Source organism: Mus pahari, chromosome 1 (genome assembly GCF_900095145.1).
Source record: "Mus pahari chromosome 1, PAHARI_EIJ_v1.1, whole genome shotgun sequence".
In the NCBI taxonomy this organism is placed as follows: Eukaryota; Metazoa; Chordata; class Mammalia; order Rodentia; family Muridae; genus Mus; species Mus pahari.
Genome location: NC_034590.1, coordinates 92,802,097 through 92,824,048, shown reverse-complemented (window position 1 = coordinate 92,824,048; position 21,952 = coordinate 92,802,097). Strand labels below are relative to the sequence as shown.

The window sequence follows — 21,952 nt, the reverse complement described above, 5'->3', positions numbered from 1 at the left end:
CACACGCACATACACACTAACATTTGCTCCATTTCTCTGTCTCTGTCTCTCTCTGTCTCTGTCTCTCTCTCTGTCTCTCTCTCTCTCTCTTGCACACACACACACACACACACGCACATACACACTAACATTTGCTCCATTTCTCTGTCTCTGTCTTTGTCTCTGTCTCTCTCTCTCTCTCTCATGCACACACACACACGTACATACACACTAACATTTGCTCCATTTCTCTCTCTCTCTCTCTCTCTCTTGCACACACATATCACACGCACAAATGTTTGCTGTCTGGGCACAATATTGCTCACCTGTAATTCCAGCATCCCAGAGGCTAAAGCAGGAGGCCCACAAGTTTGAAGCCAGACTGGGCTATGCAGCAAGACTTTGTCTCCAAAGTATATATAATTTGTTTTGATTTGACTTTAAACATGGAAGAATATCTTAATAAACAGTATTCCAAAGCTCATGAGTTAATAATTGTGGTCACCTCTGAAGGAAATGCTCATAGTTGGACTTTCTATGATATTTATTAAGCTTCTATTGGTTTTGAACCATGTATCTTTAACTATATCACTGTGAAAATGCATATATATGATATGTGATATATAAGATATATCATATATATATGAGAGCATAGTTGTCAAAGTTAAAAAATAAGGAGTCTAGCTCATAATTTAGTAGTAGATTAAAGAATCTAAGTTCTTAGGGCCTAGGTTTCCTTTATCTATAAATTGGGTTTAAAATCTTCCTTGAGGGGCTGGCTGGAGAGAATGCTAAGTGGTTAAGAGTGTTTACGCTGGGCGTGGTGGCGCACGCCTTTAATCCCAGCACTCGGGAGGCAGAGGCAGCCCTGTCTCGAAAAACAAAAGCAAACAAACAAACAAACAAACAAACAAAAGTGTCTACATTTCTTGCAGAGGGACCAGATTTTGGTTCCCAGCACCCACATTGGTGGCTCACAACCATCTGTAACTCCAACTCACATCATCTTCTGGTCTCTTCTGACTTCTGTGGGCATGCACACATGATCACATATCTACACACACACACACACACACACACACACACACACACACATAAAGTAACAAAATACTGGTTTTCTAAAAAAGATCTTCCTTACAAATTACATAGAATGACACAACTTATGCCTAACACTTGGTGCATTTAAAAAATTCAGGGTCATTGCCAGGTGTGGTGGTGCACACCTTTAATCCCAGCACTCAGGAGGCAGAGGCAGATGGNTTTCTGAGTCTGAGGCCAGCCTGGTCTAAAAAGTGAGTTCCAGAACAGCCAGGGCTACACAGAGAAACCCTGTCTCGAAAAAAAAAAAAAAAAAATTCAGGGTCTCCCTATTCTAGCAATATGCTCTACACTGACTTGTACTCCAGGCACCCCACATATTTTGGGGGAACTTTTAGAGACAAGGTCTCACTGTGTATCTCTGGCTGTCCTGGAACTTGCTATATATGTCAGTCTGGCCTCGAACTCACCGAGATCACCTACCTGCACATATTTTAAGTCCTAATTACTACAGTTCATTTCTACCCTACTCAGGGGTTTTAACCAGATATTTTCTCCTTGCCCCATCTCTCACCTCATCTTCTGGCTTACCCATAATCCAACAGCCAGAACAAAGAGGAAGTACAGAACCAGGACAGCGATGTCCGCAGGCTCCATGCTCTTCTGGGGAAAGGCCTCCAGGGCGTCAGACTGTGGAGGCTGAGGGCTGATGGTGGCACTCTCCATGGTGCTGAATGAGCCTCTCAGTCCTGGGGAGAGCAAAGCATATTAGACTCCTTTCTTCCCTTAATCTTGATTTGTAGCTGCCCTCCATGAAACAAGTGAGAAAGAGAGAGACAGATACAGGGACAGACAGACAGAGACATACAGAGAGACAAAGTAAGACAGACAGAGACATATGGAGAGACAAAGAGAGAGAGACATACAGAGAGAGACAGAGATATACAGAGAGAGACAGAGACAGAGAGATACCCAGATGGAGATCTGGTGGAGACAGAGGAAGTCAGATCCATCCCTCTGACATCCACTCTTTCACCTACTCAGAAAATACACAGAAGCTCACACCACAGCAGTTGATTTGTTTGTTCGGTTTGGTTTTTTTTTTAAAGATTTATTTATTATTTTTATGTAAGTACACTGTAGTTGTCTTCAGGCACACTAGGAGAGGGCATCAGATGGCATTACGGATCGTTGTGAGCCATCTGCTTAGGCTGGCACTGCCCGGGGTGAGCTCGATCCTTCCACGTCAATCATTAAATCAGGAAAATGTCCCACAGACTCGTCCCCAGGTCAATCTGAGGAAGGCAAGTCCTTAATGCAAAGACCCTCTTCCCCTATGTCATAACTTTGTGTTGAACAGATGAAAAGTAGTAATAACTGAAAAAAGAATTTAAAACTACTCCGTATACCCTTCTGCATAGTAAGCATGTGGTCAGAGTAAAATAAGAGAAGTCAGTCTTGTTCTAATGCTGCATCCTTCCATAAATTGCTTGTATTTAATATGCACATAGCACTGGTGCCTTCCCAGTGTCCCTCTAAAGTGTTTTTCTACACAGCAAAGTGGACTCTGTTGTTATCATCCTTACTTTGTAGAAGGCGTTAAGACAAAAATGCTAAGTAGCAGGGCTGGAGAGATGGCTCAGTGGTTGAGAGCGCTGACTGCTCTTCCAGAGGTCCTAGGTTCAGATCCCAGCAACCACATGGTGGTTCACGGCCATCTGTGATGAGATCTGATGTCCTCTTTTGGTGTGTCTGGGGACAGCTACAGTATATATATTAAACAAATCTTTTATTAAAAAAAGAAATGCTAAGTTGACTCGGACCGAGCAATCCAGGTTCCAGTTATAGGTGGGCAGGAGTCGGTGAGAAAAGGGTGACAAATAGACACGGATACAAGGGAGTGTGGTATCTGAATGTAATTTTGTCAAAGTTAGCATCAGATATATATAATACAGAAAACAAAGAAGTAGGGTGTCACAGCAGGCAAGGTACATTGAAGTCATCTGACACAAAACAGAGGAATGCCTTCAAAGGACTGGCAGGAACCAGGTCATGTTTACATTTAAGATAAAAGCAAGCCGGGCGTGGTGGTACACACCTTTAATCCCAGCACTNGGGAGGCAGAGGCAGGCGGATTTCTGAGTTCGAGGCCAGCCTGGTCTACAGAGTGAGTTCCAGGACAGCCAGGACTACACAGAGAAATCCTGTCTTGAAAAAATAAATAAATAAATAAAAAATAAAAAATAAAAGCAGCCCTGCCTAGTCAGCTAATGGCAGGGGCCAGGAGAGGATTTCACACCCTAGTCACAATGTATGCTATTCTTTTGAGCCTTGTGAAAGCTTGCACCAGGGGGTTCTGCTCTAGCAGACCTTTTCATGAATAATGCAATACTGTAGTTCCTCCTTAAACCACAACTCTCCCTTTTCCTAGGCCATGGTAAATTCTTGCATATGGCAGTAACTTGGCTGCTCTTTTAAGTGTCTGTAGGGAATCTCCATTTGTCAGAAGAACTCACCAACTTTCTTCTAATATGCAATGTAGTCTGCCATACCTGACTGTAATGAAGATTCTAAGTATACTTTGCTAAGCTTGCCCTGAGATTTCTAACTCTTACCCAGTAAAATACTGTAAGAAAGCATGCAAGACCCTCCACACAATCGCAGGGACAAATCTGGGGCATTCTTGCTATGGGAATGCCAAGGTTCCAGGAGACTAAGTTTCCATGAAACTCTGCCTTGGGACTGCTTCCAGGCTTTTAGGCCTGTCACTCAGACTTCACTGGAGTGGGCATGGCAGTTAAGTAGTTTTTCCAGGTAACTGGAAGGGTTGGGCTTGAACCTGAATAACTTGCTCCAGAATCCACACTTCATTAGACTATCATTAGAAACCACTTCTCTGAAGACTGCATTTCTATGGGCAATTTAAGAGAGTCCTATGATAGGCTGAATGGCCCAAAAGATATTAATCTCTAATATCCAGAGCCTGTGATTGTACAGTTGTATGATTGTATGCGAGCCGGTTGACCTTAAAATAGGATGATCCCTGGCGCAGCTGGGAGCTTCTAATGCAACTACAAATGGCAAAGAATTGGAAGGGCTAGAGAAGTGATAGCGTAAGAAGGGTCAGCTCAGCACTGCTGGCTTTGAGCATGGGATGTTGGGCCCTGGACCAAGGAATGCAAGTGGCTTTTAGAAGCTGACAAAGCAAATGAGCAGAATCTGACCCAGGGCTTCCAGGAAGAACTCAGCTCTGCTGAGGCCTGAGTGTGGGGTAGAGGGTATTCAAGTCATGTGTATGTGCCTATGTGTATGGGAGAGGGTGTGTGTATTGGAGTTCTCTAGAGTCACAGAGCTTATGGAATGTCTCTGTATATTAACAGAATTTGTTGGAATGACTTAACAGGCTGCAGTCTGACTCACCCAACAATGGACAGCTGTGAGTGGGAAGTCCAAGAGTCTAGTAGTTGCTCAGTCCCACGAGGCTAGGTGTTTCAGCTGGCCCTCTGTTTAAACTGCAATCCTGAAGAAGAGGTAGGCTTCCAGTGGGTGTGCTGGCAAAATAAGTGCAAGCAAATGAAGAACAAGCCCTTCCTTCTATTGTCCTTTTGCAAGCCTCCGTCAGAAGGTATGGCCTAGATTAAAGGTATATACCTCCACTCCTGGACCTAAGCTTTCCTTGTCTTGGAACTTGCTCTGTCCCAGGCTAGCCTTGAACTCAGAGATCTGCTTGTCTCTGTCTCCTGGAATTAAAGGCTTTTACCACCTTTCCTGGGTCTAAGATTTTCATGGCCACCATGGCTCAAGATCTGGATCAAAAGCATGCGTCATGCAACACTCACAGGACCAAAAGCCTGTGCCTTCCAGCCTCAAGGTCTGGATCACATGTGTGCCCTCCATTTTTTGGATTGTAGTTCCAGATATAGTCAAGTTGACAACCAGGAGTAGCCATCATAATCCACCCCTTGTCACTTGACACAAATCATATCTCATGTCCAAATGAAAACAATAACCAATATTCCATCCTCTAATGTGCATATGTGCTGTTTACAAATGAGTCCAAAGTAGTTGCTACCTCTTGCCCATTTTGTCCAATCAGCATAATGTTGTCTATATAATGCACCAGTGTGAATTTTGTAGAAAAGACAGATGATCAAGATCCCTTCTAGGCCGGGCAGTGGTGGTGTACACCTTTAACCCCAGCACTTGGGAGGCAGAGGCAGGCAGATATCTGAGTTTGAGGCTAGCCTGGTCTACAGAGTGAGTTCCAGGACAGCCAGGGCTACACAGAGAAACTCGGTCTTGAAAAAAAAAAAAATCCCTTCTAATTAAGTCATACTAAGTCATGACACAGGACAGGAGAGTTAATATATCCTTGAGGCAAACCTGTGAAGGTATACTGCTGGCCTTGCCAACTGAAAGCAAACTGCTTCTGGTGGTCTTTATGGATAGGTACTGAGAAGAAGGCATTTGCTAAATCAATAGCTACATACCAGGTACCAGGAGATGTATTAATTTGTTCAAGTAAGGAAACTACATCTGGTACAGCAGCTGCAATTGGAGTTACTGCGTGATTTAGTTTTCAGTAGTCAACTGTCATTCTCCATGATTGATCTGTCTTCTGCACTGGCCAGATAGGAGAGTAAAAGGGAGATGTGGTGGAAACCATCAGCCCTGCTTTTAAGTCTTTGATGGTGGCATTCGCTTCTGCAATTCCTCTAGGAATGAGATACTGATTTTGATTCACTATTTTCTTTGGCAGAGGCAACTCTAAAGGCTTCCATTTAGCCTTTCCAACCATAATAGCCCTCACTCCACAGGTCAGGGAAGCAATGTGAGAATTCTGCCAACTTCGAAGTATATCTATCCCAACTATATATTCTAGAACTGGAGAAATAACCACAAGATGAGTTAGGAAACCTACTGGACCTACAGTGAGTCGTTGGGCATCAGTCAAAACTCCATTAATCACCTGGCTTCCATAAGCCCCTGCTCTAACTGGAGGGTCACAATGTTTCTTGGAATCTCCCAGAATCAGCATCAATTCAGAACTAGTATCCAATAGAGCCCAGAAAGTCTGATTATTTCCTTTCCCTCAGTATAGAATTACCCTTGTAAAAGACTATAGGTCCCTCTAGGGAAGAACAGGAGAAAGGCTAACAGCAAAACTTTTAGGATTCTTATCAAGATCCTTCCTCAGGGGAACACAGCCACTCCCTCATTCAAGGGGTTCTGGGTCTGCAAACTGGCTCAAGTCTGGAAACTGATTCACTGGCTGAGATTACTATTTACCACGATCTAATGTAGCCTTTCTTTCATTTGAGAAATTTTCTGCAGATAAACAGAAGAGCAGTAGGCTTTGTATCTATTTCACGCCTGGAAACACCATGAGTACTTAGCCAATACCAAAGATCCGTATGAGTCATGCTATTATAAAACTGACCTCGCCTGCGCTGGCCATTATGAGTTAGGTGATTATAAATGTTGTTTTATCTACACTGGCCATTATAGTAACTATGATCTCCTTGCCTCTGGAGATTCAGTGTTGACACCTGGCCCCTGCTACCTCAGGGCAATTAAATCCATTGCATTTAATTCATCCAATTGAGCAGCAGCATCTCCAACCCTAAAGTCTGGCACAAGAAAAAGGGCGACAACAAGACTCTTCAAATGTGCTAGTGCCCCTCTCAGCAGTATGTTTCTTATAGGATTAGAGAAGGGCGTGTCTTCTGAGCCTTCCCATTGTGGAGGATTAGGTTTTACACAGCGTATCTACTCTAGTATTGCAATTTCCCTGAGCCTTAAAATTCCCTCATCGGCATAAGGATAAGCCGAGGAATATCAGGCATCTCCAACTCCTTTTCAGTAGACCATCTTTTGATAAATGTTTCAGCCATACGTAGCAGATGTGCATCTCAGTCTCTCTGTGGGTCCTGAACAACTGGAATGGGGGCTGTCCCTAAAGATGTTGCCTGTCTGTGCAATCCATTCCACTCCCCTACTGCACTGCCTTGTCTGGCCTTAGCGGGAGAGGATGTGCCTAACTCTGCACAGACTTGATTAGCCAGGGTGTGGGGATACTCGGGAGGAGAACACCCTCTCAGAGGAGAAGGGGGACCAGGAAGGGGGGCAGCAATTGGGATGTTAAATAAATAAATAAATAAATGGAAAAAAAGAGAGAAGGTGCTGCCAAATTATAAAGCCTACTTCAGATACTTAAAAGATTCGTCCTTATACTTCTGCTCCTTTAGAACCACTCCAAGTACCAGCTTCTGTATTAGTCAGGGTTTTCTAGAGTCACAGAACTTATGGAATGTCTCTCTATATAAGTGAGTTTGTTGGAATGACTTACAGTCTGCGGTCTGGGTGTTTCAGCTGGTCTTCTGTATAACCTGTAATCCTGAAGAAGTAGGCTCCAACAGATGTGCTTGCTGGCTAGTAGGTACAAACAGGCAAAGGAGAATGAACAATTCTTCCATTGTCCTTATGTAGGCCTCCAGCAGAAGGTGTGGCCCAAATTAAAGGTGTGTACCGTCATGCCTGGACCTAAATTTTTCTTATCTTGAAACTTGGTCTCTCCTAGGCTGGCCTTGAATTCAGAGATCTTCTTGTCTCTGTCTCCTGGGATTAAAGGCATGTACCACCATGCCTGTGCCTAAGATTTTCATGGACTCTATGCCTCAAGATCCAGATCAAAAGCATGCGTCATCCAACACTTACAGGATCAAAAGCCTGTGTCTTCCAGCCTCAAGTTCTGGATCATAGGTGTGCCTTCCATTTCTAGATTGTAGTTCATTCCAGATGTAGTGAGGAATAGACATCACAGTGTGTCATCTGTGGGTGTGCTTGTGTATGTGACACTGCACAGGCCTGGAGGGGTATGCAGAGGTCAACATCAGGAATCTTCTTTTTTGGCTCTTCACCTTATGTTTTGATGTAAGGTCTCTCATTGAACCTGGAGCTCAACTGAAGCCTAGAGTGGCTTCCCAGAGAACCTAGGGGTCCGCCTTCTCTGTCCTTCTCAGAGCTGGCTTTGTGGGCAGGCACCACACAGCTGTTTACTGGGAATCTGAGCTCAGATTCTCATGCTTGCACAGCAAGTACTTTTCACATTGAGCTAGTTCCTCAGCCGTCTCCTGATACCTGGATTTGATCTCAGTAAAACCCATCTGGCGCCGGCACGTGGTGGTGCACACCTTTAATCCCAGGACTTGGGAGGCAGAGGCAGGAGGATTTCTGAGTTCGAGGTCAGCCTAATCTACAGAGTGAGTTCTAGGACAGCCAGGGCTACACAGAGAAACCCTGTCTCAGGAGGGAAAACAACAACAACAACAACAAAAAAAACATCTGGCACTTTGAACTCCAGAGTGTTCAGACTGAACTCTAAGTACTTCCAAATCTGGGATAATTGACTGCCGCAACAATGAGAAACTAGCAAAACTTCTTCTGTGGTTCTGACTGGGGTATGGGCATAATTACATCATCCCCTATCAGCCGTGGGATCAGGAATAGTCAGCCCCACTGTCCATACTGCACAGCCCAATACTGAGACAGATGCCCTCAGAGACAATACTCTGTAATGGTCTGTGTAGGTCTGCATGGTATAAATGCAGAGACTAAAACAAATCAGAACCTTAAGGATTCATGCTCTGGGAGCTGGGATAATCAGTGAAGTGCTCTCTGCATGGGCTTGATCCTCTGTCCCCAGGGAAAAACCAAACAACACGAAAAGTCTGGCCATAGTGATATGATCTTGTCATCTCAGTTCTCGGGAGGCAGCAACAGGAGGGTCTTTGGGGTTCGCTGGCCAGTCGGGCTAGCCTAATAGCCAGCCACAGGTCCCTCTGAGACACTATCTCAAAAACAAGCAAACAGAAAACCAATGCAGATGGTTCCTAAGGAAAGACTACTGAACTTGATCCAAATTGACTTCGGGTGAATAAACATGCACACATATTTGCAACACCCATGAACCTGTATAAATACCAAAGAAAGGAAGGAGTGAGAGGAGGGAGGGAGGAAGAAAGGAGAGAGGGAGAGATGGAGGAGGAAGGGAGGGAGGGAGGGAGGAAGTAAGAAGGGGGAGGGAGGAAGAAAGGAGAGAGGGAGAGATGGAGGAGGAAGGGAGGGAGGGAGGGAGGAAGTAAGAAGGGGGAGGGAGGAAGAAAGGAGAGAGGGAGAGATGGAGGAGGAAGGGAGGGAGGGAGGGAGGAAGTAAGAAGGGGGAGGGAGGAAGAAAGGAGGGAGGGAGGGAAGAAATAATTTATCAATAGCATGAATCTGTCGGCCACAGTTCTAGAGAAGCTCCAGATCAAGGTGAAAACAGGTTTGCTGCTATCTGGTGAAAGCTGGTCCCCACTAAATAATGCTTTTTCTGAATACTCCTAGGGTAGAAGAAACAAACAGCCTCCAGAAAGCTTGTTATAAGAGAACTAATCCAGCCTGATGGCTTTGCTATAGGACCCAAGCACTCCTAGTCCCCCCGCCTCTTACCACTTTCGTGCTGGGGTTCGGGTTGTAACCTATGAACTCTTAAGGAGACACCCAAACTCTAACCACAGCCCAGGGAGAAGATCAGAGAAAGCATCTGCAATTTGCTTAGAAAACTTGATGATAGCCGGGCGTGGTGGCACACGCCTTTAATCCCAGCACTTGGGAGGCAGAGGCAGGTGAATTTCTGAGTTCGAGGCCAGCCTGGTCTACAAAGTGAGTTCCAGGACAGCCAAAGCTATACAGAGAAACCCTGTCTCGAAAAACAAAAACAAAAAACAAAAAACAAAAAACAAAAACAAAAACACCTTGATGATAGGGTAAGCAGGACAGGGACATTTGAGAGCAATGTCCTGCTTCTGTTTGGAGCTGCTCAGAGACCATGTGGCCTGGTCACCTGAGCAACTCACTCTTGGTCCTTAGAGCTGGCTTTTCTCTTTCCCTGTACTATTGACTTTTTGGATCTAAGCACCTGAGCAGGGGTGGGCAGTGATGAGGTTGTGTGTGTGTGTGTGTGTGTGTGTGTGTGTGTGTGTGTGTGTAGCCCAGACTGACCCTAAACCTGCTCTGATCCTCCTGCATCCAGCTCTCAACTACAGAGATGACAGGCATGCACCAGCATGCCCAGCCTGCTTATTGACATTTTAGATTGTCTGGTTTATTGTAGTTGGGTGTGTATGTATCACACTTGTGTGTACAGATACATGTGTTTATACATGTGTGGCGTTACAGGCCTTTGTAGAACGCCTGGCTTGTTACATGGGTGCTGAGACTCAGACCCCAGTCCTTATGAGTGCAGCAAGCACTCTTAACCAAGAACGGGCTTCGCTACCACACTCTCCTGTATATAGACTGCGAGCCTTGCTCACATCACTCGGCCGCCCTCATCCCTCCTACTGGCTTCCTTCTTTCCCTCAATTTCCCCTTCAGCTTTCCTGTCACATATAAAATTATTTCCATATGAAAGAAAACATGTGGCATTTTGTCTCTGTGTGTATGCGAGAACACGTGCAATGACCACTTTTCTGTCTTGTTGTTTTTGCTTAACACAATGATCTCCAGCTCCATCCACCAATCTACAGATGTTATCCTTTCTTTCCTTATGACTGAGTAAAAGTCCCCTTTCTTTCCCTTTATGACTTATTTTTATTTATGTATATCTGTCTGTGGTATGTGCACATGAGTGCAGGTTAAACCAGGAGTCCAACTCCGGAGTTGGAGTTCCAGGCATTGTTAGCTGTGCCACATGGGTGCTGGGAACCAAAGGTGGACCCTGTGGAAGAGCGGTGCATGCTCGTATCTGCGGAGTCATCTCTCCGGTCCCCAAATTCCACTTTCGCTATCTCTTCATCTGTTGGTGGGCATCAAGGTTGGCTCTGTGTTGTGGCTGTTGTGAGCAGGCAGCAATAAACAGGATTGGTGGTGAATCTGTGGAATGTTGACTTTGAGCCTTCCTGCACATGCCGGCAGTACATGCTCGTAGTGGCCGCACCAGCTTTCGCTCCCAACAGCGACCAGAGTTCCTCTTTGGTGTATTATCACCAGCATCTGTGGACACTTGCTTTACTCAGTGGTGATTTCACAGATGAGATGGAATCTTAAATGAGTTTTGATTTTCATTTCCTTCTAGTTGCAGGATGTTGGACATTTATTTAAGTATCTATTGGCCATTTCTCTCTATTTTTGGCTGGCACCATACAGGAAGAGGTAGAGTGGACAAGTGACCCCCTGGAGATGGCCCACCATCTTGCTGGACTACAATGGGTGCACTCTGAAAAGGTGTGGCCTCCAGAGACTTAGTCGCAGGATTGCTTCCTGCTACTGATGTGTTTTCTGGTGTTTGACATTGCCATACTCCTTATTCATCCGGCTTGTTGTGAGTGGACACCGGGGGACCCTCGCTGCCTACAGCCTGGTGTGATTACTTCCTGGGTGACAACCCACTGTGTTGGACAAATGTCCTAAAGATCAATATGAAGATGAAAGTTCTTGAGATAATACTACTCAGATGGACTAATGATTTTATGGAATTCCTTGTTTGACTTAAGGAGTTTTGGGAATTTAGGGTAGTTGATAGAAGGTCTAAAGTCAGAGTCAAGAGTAGGATGTCCCTTTCTCATAGAAGGGCAAGAACTGCATGAGTTAGAGAAAGGAGCACAGAGAGCGTCCATTCACGCGTTACAAGCATGCAATTGTAGTAGCAAGAAAAATAGGCTGGGGACAAGTTAATGATCAAAGAAAGCATTCACTCTAGGTTGGGCCCGAGTTCCTCGGTCTTGTGATCTAGGGATATAGTAACAGGTTTTCGGTGTGCAGCAGGAAATAAGAAGGTTGTAAATAAGGCGTAAACACTTCTATTATGAGTATAAAAACAGAGAACAGTTAGTCACTTAAGACTTCAAAAATAAGACATAAGAAAAGGACCTGTTCCTTAGTAAATACAGATTGTCTTAGCCAAGAATGGGGAGAAATTTGTTACTATAGCCTTGGCCTGCTTAAACTTTGTTATCTATGACAAGAGAATTACTGCTTTATGCTTACAGTGAGCTTGTGGAAAGAAAGATTTGTTTAGTTAGATATAAATTTCAAAGAATACATAATAATCCTGTGTAATTTCCTTTTGTGTAATGATTTTAATCTGTTTTTGAAGAGTGTTTTTGTGATGATTGTTTTTAGAAAATGTATAACTTGTAGCTATAAGGTAATTTTCTTCCTAAATAGAAAAACTTTGTTGTAAGGGCTATGTATACAAAGGGTTAAGAGGAAAAATAAAACGCCGGAGCCTGCTTTTGCTTCAGCCACTCTTTGTGGGTTTTTTTTGGGGGGGGGGTTGGTTTTTCGAGATAGGGTTTCTCTGTGTAGCCCTGGCTGTCCTGGAACTCACTCTGTAGACCAGGCTGGCTTCGAACTCAGAAATCCTCCTGCCTCTGCCTCCAGAGTGCTGGGATTAAAGGTGTGTGCCACCATGCCCGGCCTCAGCCACCCTTTGTGTGTGACTCCTGTAAGCAGCTATCAGCACTGACCCCACCCCAGTCATGGACACCATACCTGGCAGCCTGACTCAGTTTACCCTATGGTGTCATAGCTGGCCCTTGGCACTATTTTAGAGAACTGTCTTCTTAGTTCATTTTGCCTGTTCATTGACTGAATGATTGTAGCATTTTGTATTTAATTTTTTTGTAGCTCTTTATATACTCTAGATACTAATCCTGTCATTTTCCCTATTCTTGAGGCTGTCTCTTCTTTCTGGCGGTTTTCTCTGCTTTGCAGAAGCTTCTCGATTATCCACAGTCCCACACATTGATGCCTGCTATACATCCTGCACTGAGGGAGGGCTTTTCCCCCCTTTTTTAATTGTATATTTTATTTATTTACATTTTAAATGTTATCCCCTTTCTTGATATCCCCCATGCTCAGCCCAGTGGTTGGCTGTGAGCATCCACCTCTGCATTTGTCAGGCTCTGGCAGAGCCTCTCGGGAGACAGCTATATCAGGCTCCTGTCAGCAAGCACTTCTTGGCATCCAAAATAGTGTCTGCATTTGGTAACTGTATATGAGATGGATCCCCAGGTGGGGCTGTCTCTGGATGACCTTTCCTTCAGTCTCTGCTCCACACTTTGCCTCCGTATTTGCTCCTTGAGTATTTTGTTCCCTCTTGTTAAAATGACCGAAGCACCCATACTTTGGTCTTTTTGAGCTTCACCCCTGACCTCAAGCTGTACTACAGAGCAATAGTGATTAAAAACTACATGGTATTGGTACAGAGACAGGAAGGAAGATCAATGGAATATAATTGAAGAACCAGAAATGAACCCACACACCTGTGGTCACTTGATCTTTGACACAGGAGCTAAAACCGTCCAGTGGAAAGAAGACAGCATTTTCAACAAATAGTGCTGGTTCAACTGGTGGTCAGCATGTAGAAGAATGCAAATATTCAATCTTATCTCCTTGTACAAAGCTCAAGTCTAAATGGATCAAGGACCTCCACATAAAACCTCCACATAAAGACACTGAAACTAATAGAAGAGAAAATGGGGAGGAGTCTCCAATACATGGACACAGAGGAAAAGTTCCTGAATAGGACACCAATGGCTTATGCTCTAAGATCAAGAATTGACAAATGGGGCCAGGCGTGGTGGCGCACGCCTTTAATCCCAGCACTTGGGAGGCAGAGGCAGGCGGATTTCTGAGTTCGAGGCCAGCCTGGTCTTTTCTGAGTTCCAGGACAGCCAGAACTATACAGAGAAACCCTGTCTTGAAAAACCAAAAAAAAAAAAAAAAAAAAAAGAATTGACAAATGGGACCTCATAAAATTGCAAAGCTTCTGTAAGGCAAAGGACACTGTCAATAGGACAAAACAGCAACCAATGATTGGGAAAAGATCTTTACCAATCCTATATCCAATAGAGGGCTAATATCCAATATATACAAAGAACTCAAGAAATTAGACTCCAGACAATCAAATAACCCTATTTAAAAATGGGGTGCCAGGCAGTGGTGGCACAAGCCTTTAATCCCAGCACTTGGGAGGCAGAGGCAGGTGGATTTCTGAGTTCTGACCAGGCCAGCCTGGTCTACAGAATGAGTTCCAGGACAGCCAGGGCTACACAGAGAAACCCTGTTTCGCCTGTCTCGAAGAAAAACAAAAACAAAAGAACCTCAGGAGACAGCAGATGCTGGCAAGGATGTGGAGAAAGAGGAACATTCCTCCACTGCAAGCTGATACAACCACTCTGGAAGTCAGTCTGATGGTTCCTCAGAAAACTGGACATTGTATTATCTGAGGACCCAGCTATATCACTTATCACTCCTGGGCATATATCCAAAAGATGCTCCAACATATAACAAGGACACATGCTCCACTATGTTCATAGCAGCCTTATTTATAATAGCCAGAATCTGGAAAGAACCCAGATGTCCTTCAACAGAGGAATGGATACAGAAAATGTGGTTCATTTACATAATGGAGTACTACTCAGCTACTAAAAACAATAACTTTGTGAAGTTCTTAGGCAAAAGAAAATATCCTGAGTGAAGTAACCCAATCACAAAAGAACACATATGGTATGTACTCTCTGATAAGTGGATATTAGCCCAAAAGCTCAGAACACACAAGATACAATTCACAGGGGGGGGGGGGGGCTTTTTAAAGGGCCTGGCCGGGGCTGAAGAGATGGCTCGGCAGTTAAGAACACTGGCTGCTCTTACCTCTGTAACCTTTGAAAACAGCTACAGTGTACTCATATAAATAAAATAAATCTAAAAAAAAAAAAAAAAAAAAGCTCTGGCCAGCTCCTACCTAAAGTTTCATGCCTTACATTCAGGTCTTTGACCCATTTTCTTTTCTTTCTTTCTTTTCTTTCTTTCTTTTCTTTCTTTCTTTTCTTTCTTTCTTTTTTTTTTTTTTAAGACTTATTTATTTATTTATCTTATGTATATGAGTACACTGTAGCTGTCTTCAGACACCAGAAGAGGGCATCAGATCCCATTAGAGATGGTTGTGAGCCACCATGTGGTTGCTGGGAATTGAACTCAGACCTCTGGAAGAGCAGCCAGTGCTCTTAACCACTGAGCCATCTCTCCAGCTCTTGAGCCATTTTCAAACTCATTTTTGTGTAAGGTAATCAAGAGGAATCTTGTTTGACCAGGCAGTTATTTTGGATTTTATGGGCATTATGGGATGCTGAGTGGCATCTCTGGTTTGTATCCCCTACACGCCAGGAGCATCCCCAAGGCTGTGAGAGCTAAAGTAGCCCCTTTATTGTAGGCTCCTTGTTGAGACTCCACAGGTGCTCCGAGGCCTGCAAGGCCCCTTTTGAGGCAGGTGTAGCCCTGTCTTTCCCCAAGCAGGACCCTGCTCTTAGTCCTGATGCAATAGCACTCCCAGTTTTTCAGCTCTGGGACAGGAGACTCTCTGAGGAAGAGAAAACAAGGGCAAGTGCCAATATAAGCTCTTACAGGGAAACAAGGATAGGAAGGAAGGCATTGAAAGACAGGCATTGTGTTGCACGGCCTATGTAACAGGAGGAGCAGGCAAGCTCCGGTCCAGCCCTGCCCTCCCCTGAGGCCCCCCGCAGGGCTGGAATTTACAGCCCCTTGTTTCTGTGGACTGGAATGATGATACCTGAGCCGAGGTGTTATGTGACCAGAGACAGGCTCTAGGATGGGGATGAGGGGTGGTAGATTCCAGCTCTGACTGCGGAGGCTGGGAGAGGAGGAAGCTCCATGGGCCTTGGGTGTAGTCTTAAGAATCAAAGCCCCACTGTGTAGGACATGCTCTCCCTGCCTTTAAAGGTGAGGAAGTGGTGGGTCCTAGAAGTGTAGCATCCTGTCTGACGTCACATAGGTGGTGCGACAGCCTGAGGCCCAGCTCAGCAGATCCACTGCTTCAGAAACAGGGAACTCTGGGGTAGGACAATGCAATTCAGGTAGGGATAGTTGCTGTACCTGAGAAAAGTGGTGGATGGATCTAGAAAATCTCAGAAAAGGAAAAGAAGCAAGAAGGGAGGAAGGACCTCGGCCTTCGCTTTGAACCCTCGGGGGCCATTGGTGTCCCCAGCCCCGCCTCCCACCAGGCTCCTTTCTGCCCATTGCCTGCCAGGCACTGAGGGGGCCCACACATAAGCAAGTCTTTCATCACTGCGGGGGAGGCTGGCACAGCTTCTAAGTGATTCAGCTGGGAGGCTGCTTCTTCACGGTGGGGACAGGAGCTGAGCCACAGATGCTGGGAACCCAGGCCTGCCTCCCTACACCTGCCTTGACCCACAGCACACGTTACAACTGTGACCTTCGTGGCAAATAGCTTGGGTGCAGAGTATGTTGTGTACTCCCCACAGCCTCTCCCTTTCATCCTCCTGGTACCTTCGGCTCATGGGTGAGAAACGAGGCACCGGGATGCCAAAGTGAAGCCGGGTCAGGCCCTGAATGTGCCAGTCAAGGTCACAGGTGCTATTGGAACATAGGACAGAAGGTCACTGTGTCCGTGCCGCTGTCTGTCCTGCTTTCCTCCCTTTGACTGCTTTTTTATACATCACAGGTTATATGTGCTGGGACTTAGGACTCAGGTAAGTACTGGTTAGGCACCAGCTATGTGGCAGGTTCTATGTTGTGCCCTGGACTTGCAGTACGACATTTAAATTGTTTTGCTTATTTTTTTATATGCATGTGCCTGGATAGATGCATGTGCACATGTGTACGTATGTGCATGAGCTCAGGAGAGAGCGCTGGACCCTCTGGCACCAGTTATAGAATGGTATGAGGCACTGTGTGGTACTGAACCCAAGGCCTCCAGAAGAGCAGCCAGGGCTCTTAACCACTGAGCCATCTCTCCAGCCCATTTAGTAGGTGCCAGCTGTGTGCCAGCTCTGTGTTAGGCCCTGCAAGTCCAAAAGAACGTTCATTAGTTATCACCTGTGTGCCAGGTTCATAGTGAGCTCGATCTGACTTTGAGGGCTCAGTAGAGCAAGTATCTATTAGGCACTAGCTGTGTGCCAAGCTCACCACATTGAGGGAGGCAGCCTCCCTCCCATTCTCATGATTTTCACCCCAGGCCCTCATCATGCTGTGGCTGCCCAAAACCATCAAACGAAATGAACTTCCCTCATTTCTCTGTGCCTTTTGCACAGAGTACCATGATTATCTGAACCCGGCCTGCCTCCAAGGGCCAAGTGATGGGTGGGCCCTTCGATCCCCTTCTAAAGCCCCTGCCAGCTCCCTTCCGGAGGGGTAGGGTGGAGGGCAGCCAGTCCTGACAAAGGCTGTCTTTGCAAGCAGAACAGGCTGCCCTTGAGGTTGCCTAGTGGCCAGAGCACAAAAGGAAGCTCAGTCAAGCAGGGACAGCTCTCACCCTTCCCTTCTGGTCGTTCACAGAACGATTGTGCTAAGGGAGATGTGAAAATTTTCCACACCACAGTGCAAGGGCAAGCCAAAGCAAACCAGGCAAGCAAGCTAAATCAGGGCCACCTGTGGCCGACTATATTCACGCCAGGCTTTTGTTTTGTTTTTTTTTTTTTTTTTTTTTTTTTTTTTTTTTTTTTTTTTTTTTTTTTTTGGTCTCAGTCTGGCTCCTGTGTGTGCCTGTTGATGAGAGTCACATTCTTTACAACTTATATGTGTTACAAACTTTTCACAAGGGGTGGGAAAGAAGTGTTACCGACATCCCATTGCTTGCAGCTTAATGCCTTCCTGTGTATGTTAGAGACACTCCCAACATGAAGTGTCAGATTTGATGCTTCTGCCAAGATGCTGGCAAGTTTCTCAGGAAGAAGGAAAAAAACCAACCCACATGTGGGGAGGCAGGAAGTGGTTCCCCTGCACCAGTAGAAAATGACAACTACTATCTAATTATAAATTTATAATGGGCAAAAGATTCCTTGGGAAATAGATGTATTGCTGTAAGCCAACTGTGCAGACTTCAGAACCTCGGCACACTGGCTCAGATCTCACCCATTTCCTCTATCTGTGAGCTGGAGCAACGACTTCTCCCAGGCTATTTCCCCATCTATAAAGTGGGAATGGCAGTCAGGTGTCCACTGCAGTTAAGTGAGCTGGGTCACATGGTTTGGAATAGGATGCTTGCTTGACATGTTCACATCCTTCAAATATGAGCAGTGGGGAAAGAAAGAAAGGAGTATGGACTTTGTGGCCAGGGAGACCTGGATGCTTGTGAGTGAATCTCATTTGCAACTCAGCATTACAAAGTCAGACCTCTAGCAACCTGCACTTAACAGGAAAGTACTGCTGGTAAATGACTGAACAAGGCCCCAGCCCAGGTTCAACTCTCTGACTTCTTCCCACCATGAGGTAGAGAGAACCTTTGGCAGAAGCCCAGAAGTGACACCAAGCTTTGAGCTGTGCTCACTCACACCCTCCTCCCTGTGCCTCAGCAGAAACCTGCCACTTCATAGCCACAAGCTGGCCGTGTGTCTGGCCTGGTCTAAGGAGGTTGGTGGTGGACCAGCCTAGCTGGGGGAAGAGGGTCCACTGCAAGGGCAGGAAAACTGAGAGGGCCTAGGGCTGCCGGAAGGAGCTTACCAGCCTCTTGATGCTTGGAATAGAAGAGGGCTGATGGAGGCTGGAGAGATGGCTCAGTGGTTAAGAGGTGGATTTCTGAGTTCGAGGACAGCCTGGTTTACAGAGTGAGTTCCAGGACAGCCAGGGCTATACAGAGAAACCCTGTCTTGAAAAAACAGAAAACAAAACAAAGCAGAAAACAAAACAGCACTGTCTGCTCTCCCAGAGGTCCTGAGTTCAATTCCAAGCAATCACATGGTGGCTCACAACCATCCGTAATGGGATCTGATGTCTTCTTCTGGTGTGCATGAAAACAGTATACTCATACACATAAAATAATAGATCTTAAAGAAAAAGGCTGATGGACAGACTCATCCCAGCTCATTAGAAAACAAACAACACCAACAAAAAAACCAAACAAACAAAAAAAGCCCCACAGTTCTGGTGGTGAGGGGAGAATTTCAAAGTATGGGAGAGCAAGGCAATTTTCCCTAATGGGCCACAGGGGGTAATTGATGGGAGTACTGGGAAAGTGGATCTCTACCTATCCCATTCTTGGATGACCCTGTCCCAAAATGCCAGAGAACAGGAGTCACAAAATCATCTATTTAACCCAGACATGTTCATTCAAATGCCAACATGGCATCTCTCACAGATGCCCACAGATGTCCAAAATTACCAAGTACAGGCCAGAGATCAAGCTCTTCAGCAGAAGGCAGGTGCCTCTGACACTCCAGCAATGCCACTAACTGAAGCCCAAAGCATCCTTAAGTCACATCCACCCACACACCCAGCTATCTCCTGGTTTATTCATCCATCTTTCCATATGCCTACCCACCCAAGAATCCATCCATTCCTCCATTTATCCATCCATCCATCCATCCATCCATCCATCCATCCATCTGTACATCTATATATCCATCTGTCTACCCACCCAATTATCTATTCGTCCCTCCATTTATCCATCCATCCATCCATCCATCCATCCATCTGAACTCCATATATCCATCTGTCTACACAGCCATCCTTCCATGTGTCTACCCCTAAGAATCCATCTGTTCATCCATCCATCCATGATCATCTATACATCCAGCCAGACATCTGACAAGCACTGTCTGAGCATCCTAATACGCCAAGCACTATATCTAAGAACCAAAGATGTCATAGCATGCAAGCATCTATCAAATAATTGACCATGTCTTTCTCAGTTCCCCAAATCTATTCACCTGCAGTTCTATTTTCCTCTACTTCCAAAACATGCCTTGAACCTGTCCGTGTTCCTTAAATCACCTTCATCCTAACCACCTTCACTCATGTCCAGCCCAGAGCAAGGAGCTACTCTCTTCCTGCTTGCTGCCTCCTTAGATCCCTTTCGATTTCTCCCTGCTATGGAAGCCGAAGAGGAATCTGAACACAAATCAATTCACTTGCTTGCTTCCATCCATTCTTTGAAAGCTTGCTACAAGCTCAGGGTCCTTGGCTTCCATTCCCTGTCCCACCTGTAGATCCCATCTGCCCTCTCCTGGCCTTAACCTAAGTCAGAACCCTTTCATATCAAATGGCATTTTGCTCACAGTTTAATGAAGCCTAGCACATGGTTAGTAGAACTCTTGTAATTCCTTGTCTCACAGTAATGTGAGCACAAAGAAGGCAGAGATAACTAGTCTATTCTACCTTGTGCCCCCAAAGCAGACACTCCATAAACACCAGTCTTCCAAACAAATATCCCAAGGGCAGCACTTGTCAAATGCAGAGTTCCAGAGTCAGCTATCAACCATCCTTCAGAGCTGACCGGCTCACAGCCATGGAGGCTGGATCTCAGCTTTGCCCTGTTCGCTCGTGTCACCTTGAGCAAGTTGTTCACCCACCCTCCCTAGCAGCAGTGCAGTTGAGGCAGGTAGGGCATGCCTTTGCCTTGCTAGTTAACAGCAGCAGGATAGATAGCCTTCCAGATTCCAGTGACTGGTGCAACTTTCCCCTTCCTTATTGCGGCAGACTCTCCTCTGCCACACCTGAGGGCCGGGCCAGGCTGACCTCCAAATTCTCATCTGACAGATAAAGAACCTGAAGCTTCCGTCCCTCAGTGTTCCTGAATAGAAGAGCTGAAACCCCTGGCCTACGCTGTCAGCTGCGGACACCACCCCCAAACCACACACTGTAGGCCAGGAGCAAACGAAACTTCTCAGATTCCCATGAAGTTCACTGATGGGAGCTAGGCCAGAGTGGTTATCCAGTCCTCAGACCCAAGGAGCTTCCCAGTTTAGACAGTGGGTGTCTCAGGGAGGAAGGATCTTACCTTCAGGATGCAGGCTCTACTGCTCTAGGGGACTTCAGAGGCCGAAGGCAGTGGCTGTAAGAAGGGAGACCCCAGGGGTTTCCTGTCCTTTGCAGCAGAGAGCAGCAGAGGACAGCAGAGGCCCTGCCTCCTTGCCTGCTGCTGAGAAAGGTTCCACACAGGTCAAACTCCAAATTCCAGCCTCGGCTGCAGCAGCAGTTTAAAGGAAGCCTGGAAGTTCTGGATGATCTCTCCAGAACCCTTGAACTCTGAGCAGGCCCCGTGAGGAAAGGGGCCTGCCCTGCCCTCATTGGGCCTTGGCCAGTGCCCTTACCTGGCAGGGGGCCCATGGCCTGAAGAGGCAGGGGAGACTGGAGCCTGGGTCCTGGGCTGCCTCCCTCACTCACTCTCCCTCCCGCCTCCCCGCCACTCTGGGAGCAGGCAGCCTAAGGACAGCTGGAGGAGCAGGGGGAGAAGGGGGTGCAGGAGATAAAAGGGACACGCCCAGAAGATCAGCAGCCCCAGTGCAGCAGCAATTGTGCCTCGTCTCCTCAGGCAGGACAGACACACAGCATCCAGACTAACTGTCAAGAGGAAGCAAGCCCTGGACAGAGCTCCCACAGCTCAGGACTCCAGGGCAGGCAGGGGAAGAGAGGCGAGGCTCCCAGCTGCTCAGGGCTGCAAACAGTTTCATTTCATTCCTAGCACTTGCAGGCTGCTATGCTGAAATCACTGTCAGTGTTACTGGGTGAAAAATCACTTAGGAGACACCTGACAGTGTGTCTGTCAGGATGTTTCCAGAGAGGTTTATCCAGGGGAACCTACCCTGAATGTGGGCAGCAGCATCCTATGGGATGGGTTAAAAGGAAAACAGAAGAGGGGGACTGTGCAAGCCCAAGAACCTGAGTTTGGATCCCCAGTACCATGCGATGTCTGTAACCCCAGCACTAGGGGGTTGGGGTCAGGAGGATGCCAATCAATATACTTCAGTTTCAGTGACTGTCTCAAAAGTAAGGAGGCAGAGGGGTGTAGAGGCACATGCCTTAATCCCAGCACTCCGGAGGTAGAGGCAGAGAGGCAGAGAGGCAGAGAGGCAGAGAGGCAGAGAGGCAGAGAGGCAGAGAGGCAGAGGCAGAGAGGCAGAGAGGCAGAGAGGCA

General features: G+C 46.3%; 1 protein-coding gene across 3 annotated transcripts in view; it reads right to left on the bottom strand.

Annotated features, from left to right (window-relative positions):
* Slc5a11 (solute carrier family 5 member 11) overlaps window positions 1-20,944 on the bottom strand; it is a 53,949-nt gene extending 33,005 nt beyond the window's left edge. Inside the window, exons 1-3 of one of the 3 annotated variants that reach the window (XM_029540104.1) lie at window positions 20,816-20,944; window positions 4,438-4,568; window positions 1,609-1,766 (exon numbers count right to left, since the gene is read on the bottom strand). In XM_029540104.1, the coding sequence (XP_029395964.1) occupies window positions 1,609-1,743 (135 nt within the window). In that variant the 5' untranslated portion in view covers window positions 1,744-1,766; window positions 4,438-4,568; window positions 20,816-20,944. Of the gene's footprint in view, window positions 1-1,608; window positions 1,767-4,437; window positions 4,569-7,366; window positions 7,403-20,815 lie in introns of those variants that run through there. The other 2 variants (XM_029540107.1, XM_021202501.2) reach the window with 2 other exon arrangements.
* Between the last annotated feature and the right edge of the window lie 1,008 nt (window positions 20,945-21,952).